This window comes from Thalia democratica, chromosome 5 (genome assembly GCF_965202585.1).
Source record: "Thalia democratica chromosome 5, ktThaDemo2.hap1.1, whole genome shotgun sequence".
In the NCBI taxonomy this organism is placed as follows: Eukaryota; Metazoa; Chordata; class Thaliacea; order Salpida; family Salpidae; genus Thalia; species Thalia democratica.
This window is the reverse complement of record NC_139169.1, coordinates 77,013,944-77,031,989: the sequence shown is the minus strand read 5'-3', so window position 1 is coordinate 77,031,989 and position 18,046 is coordinate 77,013,944. Positions and strand designations below refer to the sequence as shown.

At 24.3% G+C, this 18,046-nt stretch overlaps 1 protein-coding gene across 1 annotated transcript; it reads left to right on the top strand.

Annotated features, from left to right (window-relative positions):
- The first annotated feature begins 3,311 nt into the window (after positions 1-3,311).
- Positions 3,312-16,493, top strand: LOC145835752 (cystine/glutamate transporter-like). The gene is made up of 8 exons (XM_082943462.1): positions 3,312-3,591; positions 4,335-4,554; positions 6,930-7,083; positions 8,202-8,332; positions 8,829-9,025; positions 9,866-10,053; positions 14,323-14,529; positions 15,897-16,493. Exons 1-8 carry the CDS (start codon positions 3,381-3,383, stop codon positions 16,125-16,127), a joined length of 1,539 nt encoding a protein of 512 aa, XP_082799588.1. The 5' UTR covers positions 3,312-3,380; the 3' UTR covers positions 16,128-16,493.
- The last annotated feature ends 1,553 nt before the right edge of the window (positions 16,494-18,046 follow it).

Genomic DNA, 18,046 nt, shown 5'->3' with positions numbered 1-18,046 from the left:
AGATTTTTAATAATAGCTTGAATATACTTTTTAAAACAGTTCTGGAGTAAAAATTAAATTATAAATTAAGCTTTCATCACTCAAAGGGATAAAAAAAACAATAGGGTAGAGCTCTATCATAAAACTGTAAATTAATATAGATTACTTTAAAAGTAGAATTTTTTAACAATACTTTAAAACGTTTGTTTTGGTAACAGTGAAAAGTAAAATACTTAAAACATACCGAGTAGATTTAAACTACTTATAAACATTATTAAGAAAAAAAATACAGGCTTTTTCTTATTTTTATTTAAAAACATATAAATTTTAGATAAAACTATGAAACAAAAAAACTTTTTATTGTGTTATAAACTTTACCAACAATTTAATTTAGTTAACAGATAGTTTAAGCATTCGAAACCTTAGTGTATACACATACAAAATATTTGTGGAGTTTTAGAAATAATTAAACAGTTTAAATAATCTGAAAAAAAAAAATTCTTTTAAAAATCGGAATAAAGTGTTCTAACGAAAATGTTTAATGTTAAATTATTTCTAAATAAAAACGGAAGTTTTAGTTTAAAATTGAAGGGTATTATAAAATGAGTAAACTCTGACAAAAGTGCTATAGCCTTAACTTGTTTTTAAATAAAAACAGAATTTAAAAATTTTTATTTCAAAAATCAAGGGTAGTTCTTATAAAAGGGTGGGAAACGGAAAGCACGCCTTGGTGTTTTTAGTTTTAGACAATTTATTTAAAAAGATTTTTTTTGTAACATAATGTTTTTTGTAACATAATGTTTTTTGTAACATAATGTTTTTTGTAACATAATGTTTTTTGTAACATAATGTTTTTTGTAACATAATCTTAATTCGGTGATCAGTACGATCTGCTGTTTGTTAAACGATTTTTTTAAATTTCATTGTTATTTTATAAATTCATGGCCTTGAAAGAATTCTTACCATTCTATCTCGCAAAATAAACTGTTTACTAAATGTAAACCGTAGGTTGAATTGCCCATCCTTATCGTATGCACTTATTTTCCGTATAACTTCTCACATTTGTTCAAAATTAAATGTTGTACTTTTTGTTTTGATTTTTTCTTCTAAAGCTATATTTACGCTAAAGTTACTAAATAGATCATAAAGCTAAAGTTTTTTTAAATATTTTAAAGCATTTTATGTTTATCTACTTATATTACTTTTAAAAAATAAGACTTTTTACATTTATACAAAACGTATTTAATTTTGGATTAAAAATTTATTACTAAAATTATTAGTATATTTTATACATAAAACATTTACAGAATTTTTTTAACTATTAATAAAATATACATACAAAATAGAATAAAGGTTTAAACATATTATTAAAAATTTAAAGTTTTCAAATTCTCCGACTTAGTGGCGACTTCGAATGAAGTCCCTTGAGAATTAAAATATTCAAAAACTTATACAAAGTAGTCAATTTAGCGAAATGTGTTTAGTGATAATTAAAACTTACTATCCATATTGTAACCGTTGTACTAAAGATTTTTATAATATCATTTTATACAAAAGTATGCGACAAAAAATTACTTTAAGTGAATTGGTACAAATTTATATATAAAATATAAAACTAACAAAAGATGGGAGTGGTGCAACTAAATAAATATATAAATAATCAAAGATCTTACATAATATAAAGATCTTGAAATAAAGTTAATTTAAAGTCTTAATCTTTTATCTTTACTTGTTTCAAGTCTAGCGGAATTTGAAACTAGGTCTTTTGTTACAAGTAACTATAAAATTAATTGAATAAAAAGTTCTAAGAGCTTGTAAAGTTTAATTAAAAACATTATGCTAACTTTTTAGAACTTAATGCTTTTTTAAGATTTTTGTTTAACATAAGAATTATTTGTCGTAAAATAAAGTGAAACTCTGTTTTTTATTTATAAGTTAAACACCATGTCTTATCATTTAAATATGCCGTTATCAGACTTCTCTATAAAAATCTTACACAATTAGCCTAATAAAATTTTAACTAGAAACACAAAAATGTTTATTTATTTGTAAAGTTTATTAAGAACTCTTTATTTACATAAATCTGGCAACACTGGCGCACTGTATTTTGAGAACGAGTGGAATTAATAAAAAATTAATGATGTTTTATACGACAAATGAAACTAAACGAACAAAAACATAATTTTAAACAATGAGTATAAATATCAATAAACTATATGATAAAAACATAATCTATTAACTATTTAGTAGTTTATAACATTGCGTACTGAAAAGTATTGAGCAAACTAGCTGCTAGTATTTAGAGAGCAGCAACATTAGTATGGTTTAGAACTTTTTTTTCACAAGTAATATTATGCAAATTGATAAGGTTATAGTACAGCAGTACATTACTAACATTTAAACACCTTTCTTTAACCCTTTTTACTCAAGTTTTTAAATCTGAAGCCTTAACTTACACATAACCAACCTTACAAAAACATATAACAAATAAAGAAAAAAGTAAATAATACTTAAAACAAATAAAAATAAAACTCTAGCCAATCAGAAACGCCTTGATTTTCGGCTTACAGACTACTCAGATAGAGATATATTTATTTCAAAACAACAAAGAAACGCATATTTGTCAAAGTTATTTTTGTGTACTGTCGTGTACTGTCGACTGTCGACAGTTAGACTTTGACCTGCAACGATTGTTAGGTTGTTAATTAATCAGCGATTCTTAAGTTAATAATTTCCATTATTTGCTTTTGATGTTATTATGCCTAAACTAAGTCGTAAAAATAACACAAATGTATAAAAACACTTAGGTATAAATAATTTTTATACTTCTTTTACAATTTATTAAAAGCAAATTATCTATACACCAAGTTTAATTGTTAAACTTACTACTAAATATGTTTACTTAAACAAAATATCTTTTTAAAAACAATTGAGATTTTGTTTAATTAAAAAATAAAATAAGGTACAACATTTTAAGCAAAAAAATGTTCCAAATAAAGCTAATTTTCGTACATCTTTTACTTTTTAGTGTTCATTATTTTGTTAGTAGTACATTAGTTTGGTAGTAAATAAAACGTCAAATACTCAAAAAAAGTCAAGTTAAAACTTTTAATTTGTGGATATATTTTCTAAACTTTTAATCACAATCTTGATATAAGCTAAAATAGCAGTTTAAAGTTTTTCGCATCTCTGTTATTTGAACAAAAACCAAAATGTAATTTCAAACCAAAGCCTGCAAAACGTGTTTGCAAACCACACATAATTTAAATTGTAAACAGTTTGCAGTCACTGCAAGCATTCAAAATAACACTGGAATATATAAAATTAAATAAGTTATTTTACTAAAAATGTTATACGACCAGTAAAAACATAACCAAACAAATTTGCTCTGAACATTAAAAATGACGTTAAGAAACCAATATAAAAAGCTGAAATCAGTGACTGATGAGGATGAGACAGAAAGCTTCATTGGCAAAGAAGAAAACCCAACCCAGGAGAAGTTTCAGATGAAAAGATCAATTGATGTCGTGACTGGGGTCTCCATTGTGGCCGGTAGCATCATAGGGTCAGGGATATTCATAATTCCTTCTAACATACTTAACTACTGCCAAGGTTTTTTAAACTAATATTTTTATTTTATTTACGTTTTACTTTAAAAAGCTTTTTTTTTTGTTTTTTAATTTTACTAAATTTTACAAAACTTTTTTCTTGCTGAAGATGAGTTTAAAATACTTTAAGTGAAAAAGTCTAGTTAAACTGGAAGTTTTGCAGGTTTTGTTGATACATTTTAATGCAGTTGTCAGTTATATTATAAAGAAGGTGTACCACATTTGCTTTTACCCAGAAAACCTTTATAACTGGAAATTATAGAGTTTCAGACATTTTTTAGTCAAAAAACAAATAACTATTTTGTTTTTTACTTAACTTTGTATTTTGTTTTATAAATTAGATGTCATAATGAGCTTGCTTATCTGGGTCGTTTCAAACATCTGATTTTTTTTTGGTTGTTTATTTTAATAATTAGCTACTGTAAAGTTCTCTGAGTTAAACATTAAAAGATCAAAACTTAGTGGTTGGATATACAAAACAAAGTTTATTTTAGTATTTATTTTACTTTTACAAAGATGATGTCACATGAGTTTGATAATATGGGTTCTTCCTGTTTTTTTTATAATTATTTAATACTTTGATTTTATAATTGATCTCTTTGAAAGCTCTATGAGTTGAACGTTGTAAGATGAAAACTTAGTGGTTTAACTCAGTGGTTTAAAAATATCATTTTATATTTGATACTTATTTTATCACAAATGCCAAATAATTATTTTTTATTTTTACTTTATTTAAATTTTGTCAAGGTGACGTCACTATGAGCTTGATGATCTGGGTTCTTGCCGGCATTGTTGCCATGCTTGTTGCATTCTGCCATTGCGAGCTTGCCACCCTGATACCTGAATCTGGGGGCGCCGCAGTTTACCTGAAAAAAGCTTTTGGGGACTGGATATCCTTTGTGTACTTGTGGCTGTTCCTGTTGACCGTGCATGGCCAGTCCATGGCAATACAGTCTATTGCTTTTGGGTAAGTATGAACTAAGTTACTTTAGATTTAAATGTTTTGATTACTTTTATGTTTTTTAATACATTTAAGCATATCTACTTTAAGTTATTTGCTTGTATGTTTTAAGTATTTTCAAAAAATAAGTTTTATAGATAATTGTTAGAAAAAAAAAAAGTTACTAATATGGTACAATTTTCAATATCTTTATAGTGTTTTTTCAAATTTTTGATAAGTTTACTTATAGATAGCTTTTTAAATTGAGATATAGATTTTTAACAAAAAAATGTGTTTTTAATTTTTTTTTACCAGGTTTCCTTGTAAAAACAATTAATCTAATAATTAAAAGTTTATAATCATATGAAAGCTTTTAATTGAATAATATACTGTCATACAAGGAAACTATGTATCAAACAAAACCAACATAAATGGATAGTTTTAAGTTTTATCTTGAAAAACCTAGAATTTGATAATTTTAGGATAACATACCTGGAGTTTTAAACAACTAACTTGAATGTGTAGAAGAATAAAAACTAGATTAGTTAATAAATAACTATTATATACAATAGAAAAAGTATTATTCAGACTTTATTTATTCCAAAACACTTTCAAAATAGCATTACATTAAGATTTAATGTATATATAATGATTAAAGTATGTTTTTTGTAATTTTGTACTTTTCAAAGCTATTTCTACGTTTTTTTACTAAAAAGGCACAAAAAAAGTTGTACTTTTAAACCTGGAAGAAAATTTTGGAAGAAGTATCTAAAAGACCAGTGGCAAGCTTGTATAACTTATAGTTTTAGGCCATAGGGGGTAAACCATGTTTTTTTACAAGTTGGTCTTATTTTATAGAGTTTTTTCTAAGCTTCAAGACGCTTTTTATCGTTTTAAAAAATTCGTATTATTTTCTGAGATATGACCAGTCAAAGTCAAGCCGCATAATAGGTTCCCTATGGGAAGGGAAAACTAAAACAGCGAAAAAAGACTATTTAATTTAAAATCTACCTCCTCCTACATTTTTCAAGCAATCATCTTCAAACTTTCACAGTCTAATCTTTATACAACAACAAAAAAACGTTTCTTTGAAATTTAATTTTTTTTTTGTAAACATTTTTTTTTTTTGAAAAAAAAGCATTTTCTTTTTAATTTTTGTTATAATTTTTTTATTTTTTAAAATTACTAAAATTCTAAAGTAATGTTTTTTCCTTTTATTATAAGGAGTGTTTCCTAAAAATTTGAAGAAGATTGCTTGATAAATGAAGGAGGAGATATATTTTTAATGAATTCTAAAATTTCTGAGAAAATTGACCTAGAAAATTTGCGGTCCATACGTTTATATTGGAGAATTTTTACAAAAAATTAAATATCTCAAAAGTTAAATGATATTTTTGAATTCTATAAAAACTGGCTTGTAATTTGTACTTAAAGCTTTCATATAAAAGCAAAAGTTAATTTTTGTAAATAAAATGTTGGACCCCTATGGCCTTAATTAATTTATTTTTGTAAAAAGTAAAGCAGTCTTATTTTACTTGTTCATGAAAAAGAAAAAAATTTAGGTCAATGTAATCAAAAGTAGTGCATAAGTTTGTAAGTTAATATAAGTAAACTGAAAACAGTCAAAGAAAGTTATTGTTTGAAGCATGGAATTTAATCTTATGGCACAAAAGTCATCATTAAAAGATACTTTACAAACTGTAGAGATGTATATTCTTTAGCTTGTTTAAATAACTTTAGGCTAAAATTTCTTAAAACACAAATAAGTTGTGTAATTGTTTTTTTGGTCAAAATGTTTACCTAATTCAAAGCAATATGTAAATTGCCTCAACATTTAAGCCTATAGTAGAGGTTATAGTTTTTCAATTAGCTCTTATATGAAAGCTTGAATTATGAATATAAGTAATTTTTATGAAGTATAAAAAGTTCAATCTACTTCTAAGATAAAGTTATATAAGAAAATTTATTAAGTAAACCTATGGCAACAGTTTTTCATTTTATTTTTCTGTGATGTTTATATTCACTTAAAATGTATCTTCTTTTTTGTTTTTTATGAGCTAGAAAGTTGAAATTTGCAGAATCTATTTCTTTGATAGTTGAAAAATAAATTATGAACATAAAAAAATTTTTTTTTAATTAGTGAAATAAAATTCTACTTTTCAACTCCTACTTTTTAAACTCAAGGTGGGCCTTAACTAACAAAATTTCAAATATTTTAACTAATACTTTTTAAGCTATGAGTTAGAAATACTAAATATTTATTTGCTTTTAACTCATTAAATAATGAAAAAAGACAAAATTTTGTGCTAATATTGTTGCATAATGATTTTTGTATACAAAAAGTTAATTTTTTACTACCTTTAAACAAAATTTTATAGCTATCACTTTTTTTTATTATCTAGGGCATACGTCACAAAGAGCATATCGCAGAGTTTCTTTGTGTTGTGTGATGACAGTGACTCAAATGAAATTTTCCACAAAATACTGGGAGTTTCAGTTCTTATGCTGCTGGCTTATGTGAATATTGCCCAACTCAAACTCGCTTTGAAATTTCAGGTATGTATTAGTTTTTGAAGTTAGATCAGGTAGTTTTTTATGAAAAATATTTATGTTTTAATATTTCACAACTCAAACTTGCTTTGAAATTTCAGGTATAATTAAGTTATTATATGTTCAGCAGAAAATATACTATTAAGTTACTTAGAGAATTTTTATAAAACTTAAGAAAACAATGTTTTAGTGTGCTAGATTCTGTAAAAATATCTAATAAAACATTCTATCTTAACTGAAATGAAGTTCTTTATAATTTTTCCATTCGTTGTTCTCTTTTGTTACAAGATTACTTTGGCCAAATCAAGCTTGTTTGAAGTTTTTTGAAAAGCTCAGGCTAGTGTTTTTTCTTAAATCTCAAGCTAGTGTTTATGACTAAAACATTTATTAATTTAAAGTTCAACTTTTTGTTGATATTATTATAATTTTATATTTATTCAATTTCGATAAACAGTAAGTTTTTGAGTTTTCTATTCTTACTACTTTTTTCAATTTTCTCATAAACTCACACTTATTAGATATAAGTCAGGCTGGCTTTATTTGCTTATAAGAGTGGCAACCTTAAAAGTATAGGTTTATATATTATTTGAAATAAAATGACATCCTACCAAGTTTTTTTTTAACAGATATTAAAACAAACTATTTTCTTTTTTCAAAAAACTTTAAGTATATCTTGGTAGTAATGCATTTAAATTACTTTTAAACATAAACTTTTTTCTAAATTACCTTGGATTACTAAAGATTTTGATTTTTTATAAATATTTTAAAATATTGTCTTGCATAAAATTTCAAAGTTCATTATCAGTGTTCAATAAAAAAGAATAAACTATATTTTTTTGCAAAATCATCGATTTAAAAACGCCTGAACTATTTTTAGATAATATTTTTATTAAATTACTGGAAAATGAATGATCTAAAAACTATTATTTTCAATTAGTTTAAAAGCTACTTATTTTACTTTTAAATTTTGTCTTACGAAAAATAAATTGTTTTATAGCATCAATTAATTGAGAAAGACAATAAAAAAAGCATAAAAGCTTATTAAAGCTTCTATAAAAGTATATTCAAAAATACCCAATAGCAATAATTTAAATATTTTAAATAAAAATATTTATCATAAACAGGTGTTTTGCACACTTGGAAAGGTGGTTGCTCTGGTGTTAGTTTCTTTTTTTGGTTTGTTGCAGCTTTTTAAAAACAAAAGTCAATTTGTTGAAAACATTAATCACAAAAGAACTGTAGATGAATCATCCAGGTTGTATATTTAATTGTTCATTAGTTTTACTTTTTATTGATATAAAATGTTTTTGACAATTTTTACAAAGCAGTGTTGTTTTTTATAAAACTATAAACAAAAAAGGTTTTCTGAAACATTTTGATAGTTTATAATTTTGTGTTTTTTTTTTATGAACAGTTTTAAATGTTTATACCTAATTTAAATTTAATGACATTTTTGAAAGTTTTTAAAGGTATGTTTTTTGTTTGTATAAGTTTAAATAAAATTTTAAAAGTTATAAATACAAATGATTCTAAATGTAAGAACTAACTTTATTACAAGTTTATAAAATTTGACCATTACCTCTGTTTCTTGAATTTGAAAAAAATTATGTTTTTTTAGCTATTCCTCAGTAGTTTCATATATATTTACCACAATTAAATCATCGACAAAGTTTTTCAGTGAGCACCACTACAATCAATATAACTTGCTATAATATCATAAAAATATAGCAACATTTTTTATTGTTTTTCAGTGAAAATCATTTAAGTCTGATACCATCAATTTCACTTGCAATATTCGAGGGCTTATGGGCTTACGACGGTTTCGATTCGATTACGTTAGTAACCGAAGAAGTCAAAAAGCCCGCCAAATCTCTACCCAGGATAATTATATACAGCGTGGTTACAGTGATGGCCTTGTACATGTTCGTATTCGTGTCTTTCCTATCTGGTCAGTTGGTTTTTTTGTGACTGTTAGTTAAAAGTAACTAATTAGAAAAAATGCCAGAATTTTTTTGTTTTATTGTGGTTAACTTATATTAAAACTCAGGGTTGTCAAAAAACCTGGAATCCTGGAAAAACTTCGAATTTAACAGTTAGTAAACCTGGAATTTGAGAAATTTTCAATAAAAAACTGGAAATTTTCTAAAATTTTTACATGTAAATTAGTTAAAATTTCGACCATAAAAAATCTATCGTAGAAAAAAAATATTATTTTTTAATTTAAAAAACATATTTTAACTAGATTTTCAGTATCTTTTAAAAGTTTTTATACTTTTTAAAACAGATTTTTACCTTAAAATTATTTTCACACTAAAATTTGACAAATTAACTTGTTCTTAAAAAAGTTGAAAAAATTTAGAATATCTGGAAAATTTCTCTAAAAACTTTTGGAAACCCTGAAAATTATCAAATTTATGTTTAATTCTAAATTAAGCTTTTTATTATATAGTAATAAATTTTCTGTTAAAGTGAAATGAACATTTTTAATCTACTATCTGTTAAACAATTTTTTAATACCAGTTCTGACTGTTTTACCACATTTCCCTGTAAACTAAAGTACTTTGTAAAACTTAAATAATAAGTATTTGATAATTTGATGTTACAAAATAGTTATGACACAGTCCTGGTTTGATAACTATTAACAACTATATGCACAATTAAACTAAACATTGTTTTTTACAAAAATATCATTTAACTGAGTGTTTTATAACACTCAAATAATAATATATCAGTTAATAATGCATTGTTATACATATGAACTTACGCATTTATTTGTTAAAATTTTCAGTGTTGAGCGTTGACGAAATAAGAACAACATCGGCCATAGCTGTGGACTACTCGATGAAGATCAACCCTTGGTTGTCGCAGATAATAACAATGTCGGTGTGTCTGTCACTAGTGGGCAGTATCAACAACACTTTCATAGCAGCGGGAAGGTTACCGCTAGTCGCCGCAAGACAGGGGTTCATGCCCAAGGTTTGTGTTTCATTTGTTTTTTATAAATGAGTAGAATTGTATTTAAAAATAAATAGATAAACCTGTCTGCTTTTTGGTTTCGTGCTTAAAATATCTTAAAAAATATAATACAGATTATAGTTGTGTAAGCATTCTGTTAGTTGCTAATAGACAGCGGTTTATGCCTAAGGTTTGTGTTTAGTGTTTTGGTAATAAAGGCTCATTATTATGCTGTTAAAAAAAGAGTGATAATAAAATAATCTCAATTATTAGAGTTTCATACCTAAGGTTTATGTTGTTTATATTAGTAGTTTAAAAATTATCCTTATAAAGTTTTAGGGTTTTATGTCCAAGGTTTGTGTTTGATTTATAAAAACAAATAGAATTGCCTTAAACAAGAAAAAAATAAAATTGGGTTGCCACTTTACCTGGAAACCTGGAAAACCTTGAAAAACCTAGAATTTGACAATTTAGGCAAAAAAAAAACCTGGAAAAACCTTGAATTTTAACAATTTTCACATGTTCAGTAGTAACATTTCGATTTGACTCAAAAAATCTATCATATAAATAAAAAATGTTTGTCATCATCAAATTTTTTTTTATTTAAAATATTTAAAGTAGCTTTACAGTACTTTTCAATGATTTCATACTATTTAACACAGTTTCTTACCTTTAACTTAACTCTAAACTATAAATAGACCCAAAAATGAGTACTTTTAAAAACCTGGAAGAAATTTGGAAAACCTGGAAAATTTTTTGAAAAAACGAGTGGCAACCCTGATATAATCATCTTTATTACAGTTTGAAATAATAGTTGTGCATTATGCTTGTTGCTAGGTATCATGCCAAGGTTTGTGTTTGTTTGTTTAAGAAAATTAACATAATTTATTATTGTTAACAAAAGTAGAAATTTCGAAAAGTAGTAAATAGCAAAAAATAAATAAAACTTCACTGATTGATTTTGTTATATTGCTGACTGCGTGATTTAATTGAAGCTTATAACAGGGTTGGTATGTTTTGATTACCAAGAAATAAAATAAAGAGTGATCAAGTTTCTAAAATTTGAATAGTTTGGGTTCTTCAGAAATTTTTTGAAGTAATATTTGTAAACAATTTGTTACAAACCATAGAATATATTGAAGCAAAATAATGATATGCAGAAGTATTTTTTAATGTTTAAAAAGTACATATGGAAACTTTCTTCATTGAATTTAAACATATTAATGGTTTATTTTTATATAAAAAATATCACGTTTTCTTTATCTAATTTAATACATAATATTTGTGTTTTTTAATGCGATATAAATCAAGTTAATTTTGTAATGAATTAGCACGTTTTAATCATTTGAAAATAATTCAACCATGTAGTTATAAGTAGCAAATGATTATTTTATTTAACTAATACAATTGTACCTTTAGTTTTTTTTTATTCATTTTTGACTCGAAATCTTTAATGATAGTGATTCATCATTATACGACAAGACAATGAGCAAAATTATAAAATGAAATAAAAAGTGGGGCAGTCGTATAACATAAAATTAAATTAAATTTTAAAAAATATTGAGAACAAATTAAACGTAAAACTAAATTTTTTTGATAAAAAGGTAAAATTCAGTTGTTTAGTTATATTAGTTTTTGCAACTTCTCAAAAATTATTTATTTTGTCGCCACATGTTTGTACTAGTAAGATAAATATGTTTACAAATATATCTTTTAGTATATTTAACCACATATACTATTATTTTATAAATAGTTCACAGTTTGTTAACTTTCGATAGATAATTCACAGTTGGTAGTAAAAAAGTTCAAAACTGTATAGTTTTACCCAGACTTAGTAAAAACCACTGTGTTTAGTGTTAAAATATCCTGGGTAGTAAGATTTTATACATTCGAAATAATAATTTAAATTCCACTAGCCAGGAAATTTTAGCACTAAACACAGTGTTTTTTCCTAAGTATTGTCTTACCTTCAATTTACTATCGAAAACTCTTTTATTAACTTTTTGTTTAAATAAAAAAACAATTGAGATAGGTTAATAGAGTATTAGAGTATTTAATTTCACTGCACACAGACTAATATTTTTTTAAACAGTTGAGTTATACTTTAATTTTGTATAATATTTTTACTCCATTCTTATAATTAAAATTGATTCACTTTTACTTTTTTCTACACATATATTGATACTTAATTTCTAAAAATATATTTTTTTAATGTTTACAATCTATTGTTGTTTTGTGTTTCCAAAACGTTGCACTATTCGTTTTAAGCGTCATGATCATATTTTGTTTCCTTATTTGTGTTAATTTAAGTTAACTCAACAATTTTATTTTAAAAACCTTATTAAAATAAAGTCCGTAATGACTTTTTGTTTCTTTATTAATACTAATTGCAGCTTCATATATCTAATTACACATTTAAATTTTTAGTTTTTTATGCACTTTTACTTGATATTTTAGTGGGTGGTAATTAAGTACTGTTGTGACATTAATTTATACTATATAGCTTAATTATGTTCAATATACAGTCCTAAATGAGTTTTTATTTCCTTGTTTGAATTTAACATCTATTTTAAATTAAATTGTTCTTTTTAAGTTGCATAGTGTTTTATTTTAAGTGTACAGTAACTAAGTATTGCTTTGATATTGTTATAAGGTTTTATCATACAGTTTCAACTTGTTACTTTGTATGTGACTTCTTTTGATTTAAAAAGCAACTAAATTTTGATTCAGTTAAAATTTTACTACTTTAAAAAATTTTTATTTTCAAAAGTTGTTGCTCATTGAAATCCAAAGTAGAATTCAATCAACAATTATATATACTTTGCAATTTTTATTGACTACTTAAATTTTTATTTATATTTCTTTAATCTGCTCAGTTAATTTTATTAAAATTTTCTTTTTTTTTTTGTAGTGCTTAAACCAAGATCTCCCAAACTTTTTTTCATAAGGCCCCTTTTGAAGAAATTAAAAAAAGCTATAGCCACCTACGACAATAAATCCCAAAAAAAATACTCTTAAATACGACTAAGACCTTTTTTTTATTATCATCATCAACTCAAGAATATCTAGTGTGAGTTTCAGATTATGCCTAAAACAGCTTATGGCCCCCTAAATTTCTAAAGTTTTCCCGTAATATCTATTATACGTTTGAAATTATGCCATTTTGACCCCTTCGTCAAAAGTTTGACAGCCATTGTTCCAGAAAACTGATTTTAAAAGCATCCTCAATGCAATTAAAAGTATATTTAAGCATATTACAGCATGTAATAAAGATTTTTCGTTTGTTGTTTAAGAAATATTTACTGGCTTGTAAAAAAAAAGTATATAGTACAGCTTTGGGAATTATTAAAGTTTAAAAAATATGACTGTTTTAATTTGAGTATAATTTTTTTTATTAGAAAAACTCTCCACTACTCTATATTCATTAAGTTGCAAAATAGTAAAATACAAACAACATAAGCAAAATTTACCACGGCTCATAGGAGTTATTTTTATGAAGTAATATGTAAACTTTAAACTATGTAGAGGTCATAAAAATTGGTAAAAATATACATGATACGGATTTTATAAACCTTTTGTTTACAGTAGCAATATAAAAATAAGATGAGCTTAAAACAACTAAAAGTAAGTTTAAAAAAAATGATCTAAAAACCAAGCAACTAAAACATGTTTAATTTTTTTATTTACAGAAAATGTCCATGCAAATAACATTAATCAACCGTGGTAAAAATCGCTTTTGTTGTTTTTATTGTACTGACTGAAATAAGTTAAAAAATCATAGTGCCAATAAAGCTTGTAAAGCACACATAGCTTAAAGTTCTAAGTGTTTAACTATTTGTCTATATAATTTTTAACTGAAATAAAGTTTCAAAACTTGGTTATGCAGTTATTAAAATACAAAAGTATTACTTTAAAAATTATATTTGGTGTTGTTTGGTAATTTTATTTATACTGAATATGATATTTATACTAACTATATATATAACTGAAGGTTAACTTGAAGTTATGTATTAAATTGTAGTTTTAAACATTGATTGTTTACAATTTTATAAATATTGCAACTTGCTAAGCATCCTAAAATAACTTCAATTTTATCAATTTTATATTTAAATATTTAGGACTTGAAGTGTTACAAATAAATATTAAATTCTTTGCTACATAATATGCTTCATAATTTTCTTATTTTTATTTTGTTTTTACTAGTATTTTTGATGGTGCACAAAGAACACCAAAATTAATAAATAATTTTTAAAATAGTTATATAAAACTAAAATACAATTTTTTCAACAGATATTCTCCATGGTCCACATTGAGCACCTGACACCAGTACCAGGAATAATCGGATTGTTCCTGATGTCAGTCCTGATGCTGATACCGTCTTCGTTGAACGAATTGCTCGATGCTGTTCTGTTCAGCGCGTGGATTTTCAAAGCGTTGTGTTGTTTGGCGCTGATTGTGCTGAGGTACAAGTTGCCATTTGTTAAAAGACCTTACAAGGTTTGTTTAAAATTTTATTTTATTTCATAATATAAATCATTAATGTTGGTTTTCTTAAGGTACACGTTGCCATGTGTTAAAAAACCATAAAAGGTTCAGTTTCGTGTTTTTAGTACTTACTATGGAATAGAATATGTAATCTTTTTTTTATAGGTTTTGACTTTTTCATTCAAAGTTGAAATATAGTATAAATAGTTATCTTTGTATCAAAAATATTTTTATAGTCTTTTAATTTTCTCGTTAAATAGTTTTGCAAAGTTGTACTGTTAAAATACAATTAAACTAAAACGTATCTAAACAATAATATAAAAGAATAACAAGGTTTAAGTTATTTAACTATTTAAAAAACAAAGTAAATACTGGTATATTTTGCTATATTAAAAATAAATATTGTATATGTTAAATTTTTTTTTTCATTTAAGTTTAGTAATAAAACTGAGAAAAACTGGTTTTCAGACGTAAATTTGCTAAGATTTTTTTTTCTGATTTATTTTTGTGGTTAAAATATGGTGCTTACATAGCTTTAGGAAATTTCAAACATATAAAGTCAAACATCTTATGTAACTGTGTAAAAATTTGTTGTTATAAAATATGATTGTTTGTGTTAATCTTAATTATTAAAACAAATATTTTGTTATCAATTGCTTTTTTTAAACATTTCGTGACTGTATTTTATGTTTATATAATATATAATTATCATAGAGTATCACATTTGTTTTATAGTTCTTTAAACATTGTTGTATTAAACTGATATAAAAAAAATGAAATTACTTTTAGTAGTATTTAAAATAGTAGTGTTTAAAAAAAGTTTTAGTTTGTAACTACAAATTAAAACTTGTAAAAAGTATAACTTGTTTTATTTGTAAACAGAAATAATAACTTCTATGAATTGCTTTACATTTGTATGTTTATAAAAAGTACTAGTAGACTTGTTATTAATTTAAGTTCTAAATTACAAATTTTTTTAACATATTAATAAAACACAGGTTTCCATTCCAACAGTAATTTCATCATTTATACTAGTAATCTGTATATAAGTAATAATATAATATACCATAATATTTATAAAAAAATAACCAACAAGTATACACGTTAAGAGCAGTCATTTTATTTTTGCTAGTAATCTACCTTGAACATTTGTAGTTTTTTAAACAATTAAAAAAACTATGAAAACTAATATTATTGACATATTTACAATAAAAAAGTACAATTGAAATAATTAACAGGTTTATTCATGCACAGATATTTCATCGATTTTACTAGTTATCTATAACTAAATAATTTATAAATGTTACAAGATTGACATATAAATTTAATTTTCTAAAGTAATCAACCCAAATTTTAATTATATATACTAAAATCAACAGGTCTATTCAATAACAGCAATTTCATCATTCTTACTAGTAATGTACCTCGTTACGATGTCACTTGTGTACGAACCAAAATCCTTGTACTTTCTAACCATGGCAATATCTGTATTGTTCTTCGTGCTATACAAACTCATGTTGAACGGTAAAGTAGATCTGAAGAGGTTGCCTGGGCAACAAACTATGCAGAAGTTACTCTTGTGCGCTGCTACCGAGACGCAAGAAAGTTAAAAAGCCATTTTGTTGATGAGTTTCAGTTTTAGTCCGAAGAAAGCCGTTTCTGTGATGCAATTTTTTTTTCCTTGGGGTTATAAGCAATAGATTTAATGTGCGTTTAATTTTAAATATTTTTTATAAATGATTATCAATATATGTTTTTTTTTAATTAAAAGTTTTGTGCTATGTTTTATGGAATATTTTAAAGGATTTTTTTTATTATTTAAATTTTAAATTAATATATTGTCTTTATTTATGTATCAGGTAAACAAGGTAATTTGTTTTATACACTGAGAATTTATTTAAGCTAAAAATTACAAGTTTTTTATTAGTTTTAATAATATTTTGCACAATGTTTTCTTTTTAGCAATCCTAAAGAAATATGAGCCTTATTTTTTCAAGCAGTGTTTTTATTTTTTATTAAGGGTGTAATAATTAAAACTATTAAATAGTTAATGAATTAAACTTGTTTATCATTAAGTTTTAATCTCTACAACTTCTATAAATTGTTTAAAACACACAATTACAAAACAAATTAAGATTACAGCATTGATCCATAATAATATATTTTATTGCAATAGATTCAAAGCACTGGAAAACCTTTTAAACTTAAATTTTATCATAGCTTTTTGTATAAATTTAATCTAATTAACTTCTCTTTGAAGTTATTAATTTAAACCTTCTAATCTTAAGCACAGTAAAAGTAGTATTTTAGATTAAAATTAGTTTCGATTCTATGAACTTACTATAATATTAAAACACTTACTTTTTTAGCTTCTTTAATTAGTTTTATTTAAATTAAGGTACTAAAAGTAGTTGAGTCTACACTTTATCAAAATTGAATACAGTACTAATATTTGTAATTATTTTTAACTGTGCTTTCAAGTTACTTTTTGCAAGTTTATTCTATTTTAACACAATTTTTTGTCAAGTGTCTAAATCTCATGTAGTATTTTTGTGTGGTTCAAAATATTTTCATACTTCTAACTGCCCTATTTTATTGATATTTTTGCACTTCTATTTTTATTGCTTTTGGAGTTCTAAATCTTACTTATTTTGCTCGAATAAACAGTGTCTGGTGTACTTTTTGAAAGATTGTATTATATAATATTGTCTTGAAAAATTATAGTTATACTGGTAAATATTTTTTGTTTTCAGTAACTATGTATAATATAAGATTAAAAAATATATTTGTATTCCAACATATAACTAGCAATTCGAGCTTTGATTTTTTTCTCAACTTGTATAGCAAGTTATAAAATATGAAAATGTATATCAATAAGAGTTAGTATTTCTTTAAATGCCTTACAAAACTTACATTATAAATCAAAATTGTATAGACAATAATCAATGTATTTCTAATAAATACTTTAGCATGATAACTTTTAGACAAATTACAACATGTATTTAGGAAACTAAAAACTATGCTTGAATTTATTCAAACTTTTAAATTTTAAAACTCCTCATCTTATGTAAGCTGTAAATAAAAACCTTTTTAAAGAAAAAATATTTGGTAACAATAAAAAAACGTATTATTCCTATCAAATGTAAAAAAACACTAATTTAAATATTTTATTCAAGTATTAATCTTAGAATTCTGATATTTTATTAATGTGTAAGAGTTATTACCATAATAAAGTTTACTGTTTTTAAATAAACACAAACATATTTTATATATACACGCTCTTCAGTAAATAATTTGATTTTTACTTTAAATACAGTTTAGTAAACTAAGAGATAATTTTCCAAGCAAGGGTCGGTCAAATGAATTATTATAAAAAAACTAGATATACTTAAAAAAATTCAAAAGAGAATTTTTACGTATTAAAAAGTTTATCTAAATAACCTTAATAAGCAAACATGAAACTGATTACTTAATACTTTATTTTCAAGTTATTCGCTTAATTTAAAAAACGAAATACGAAAAACGTTAT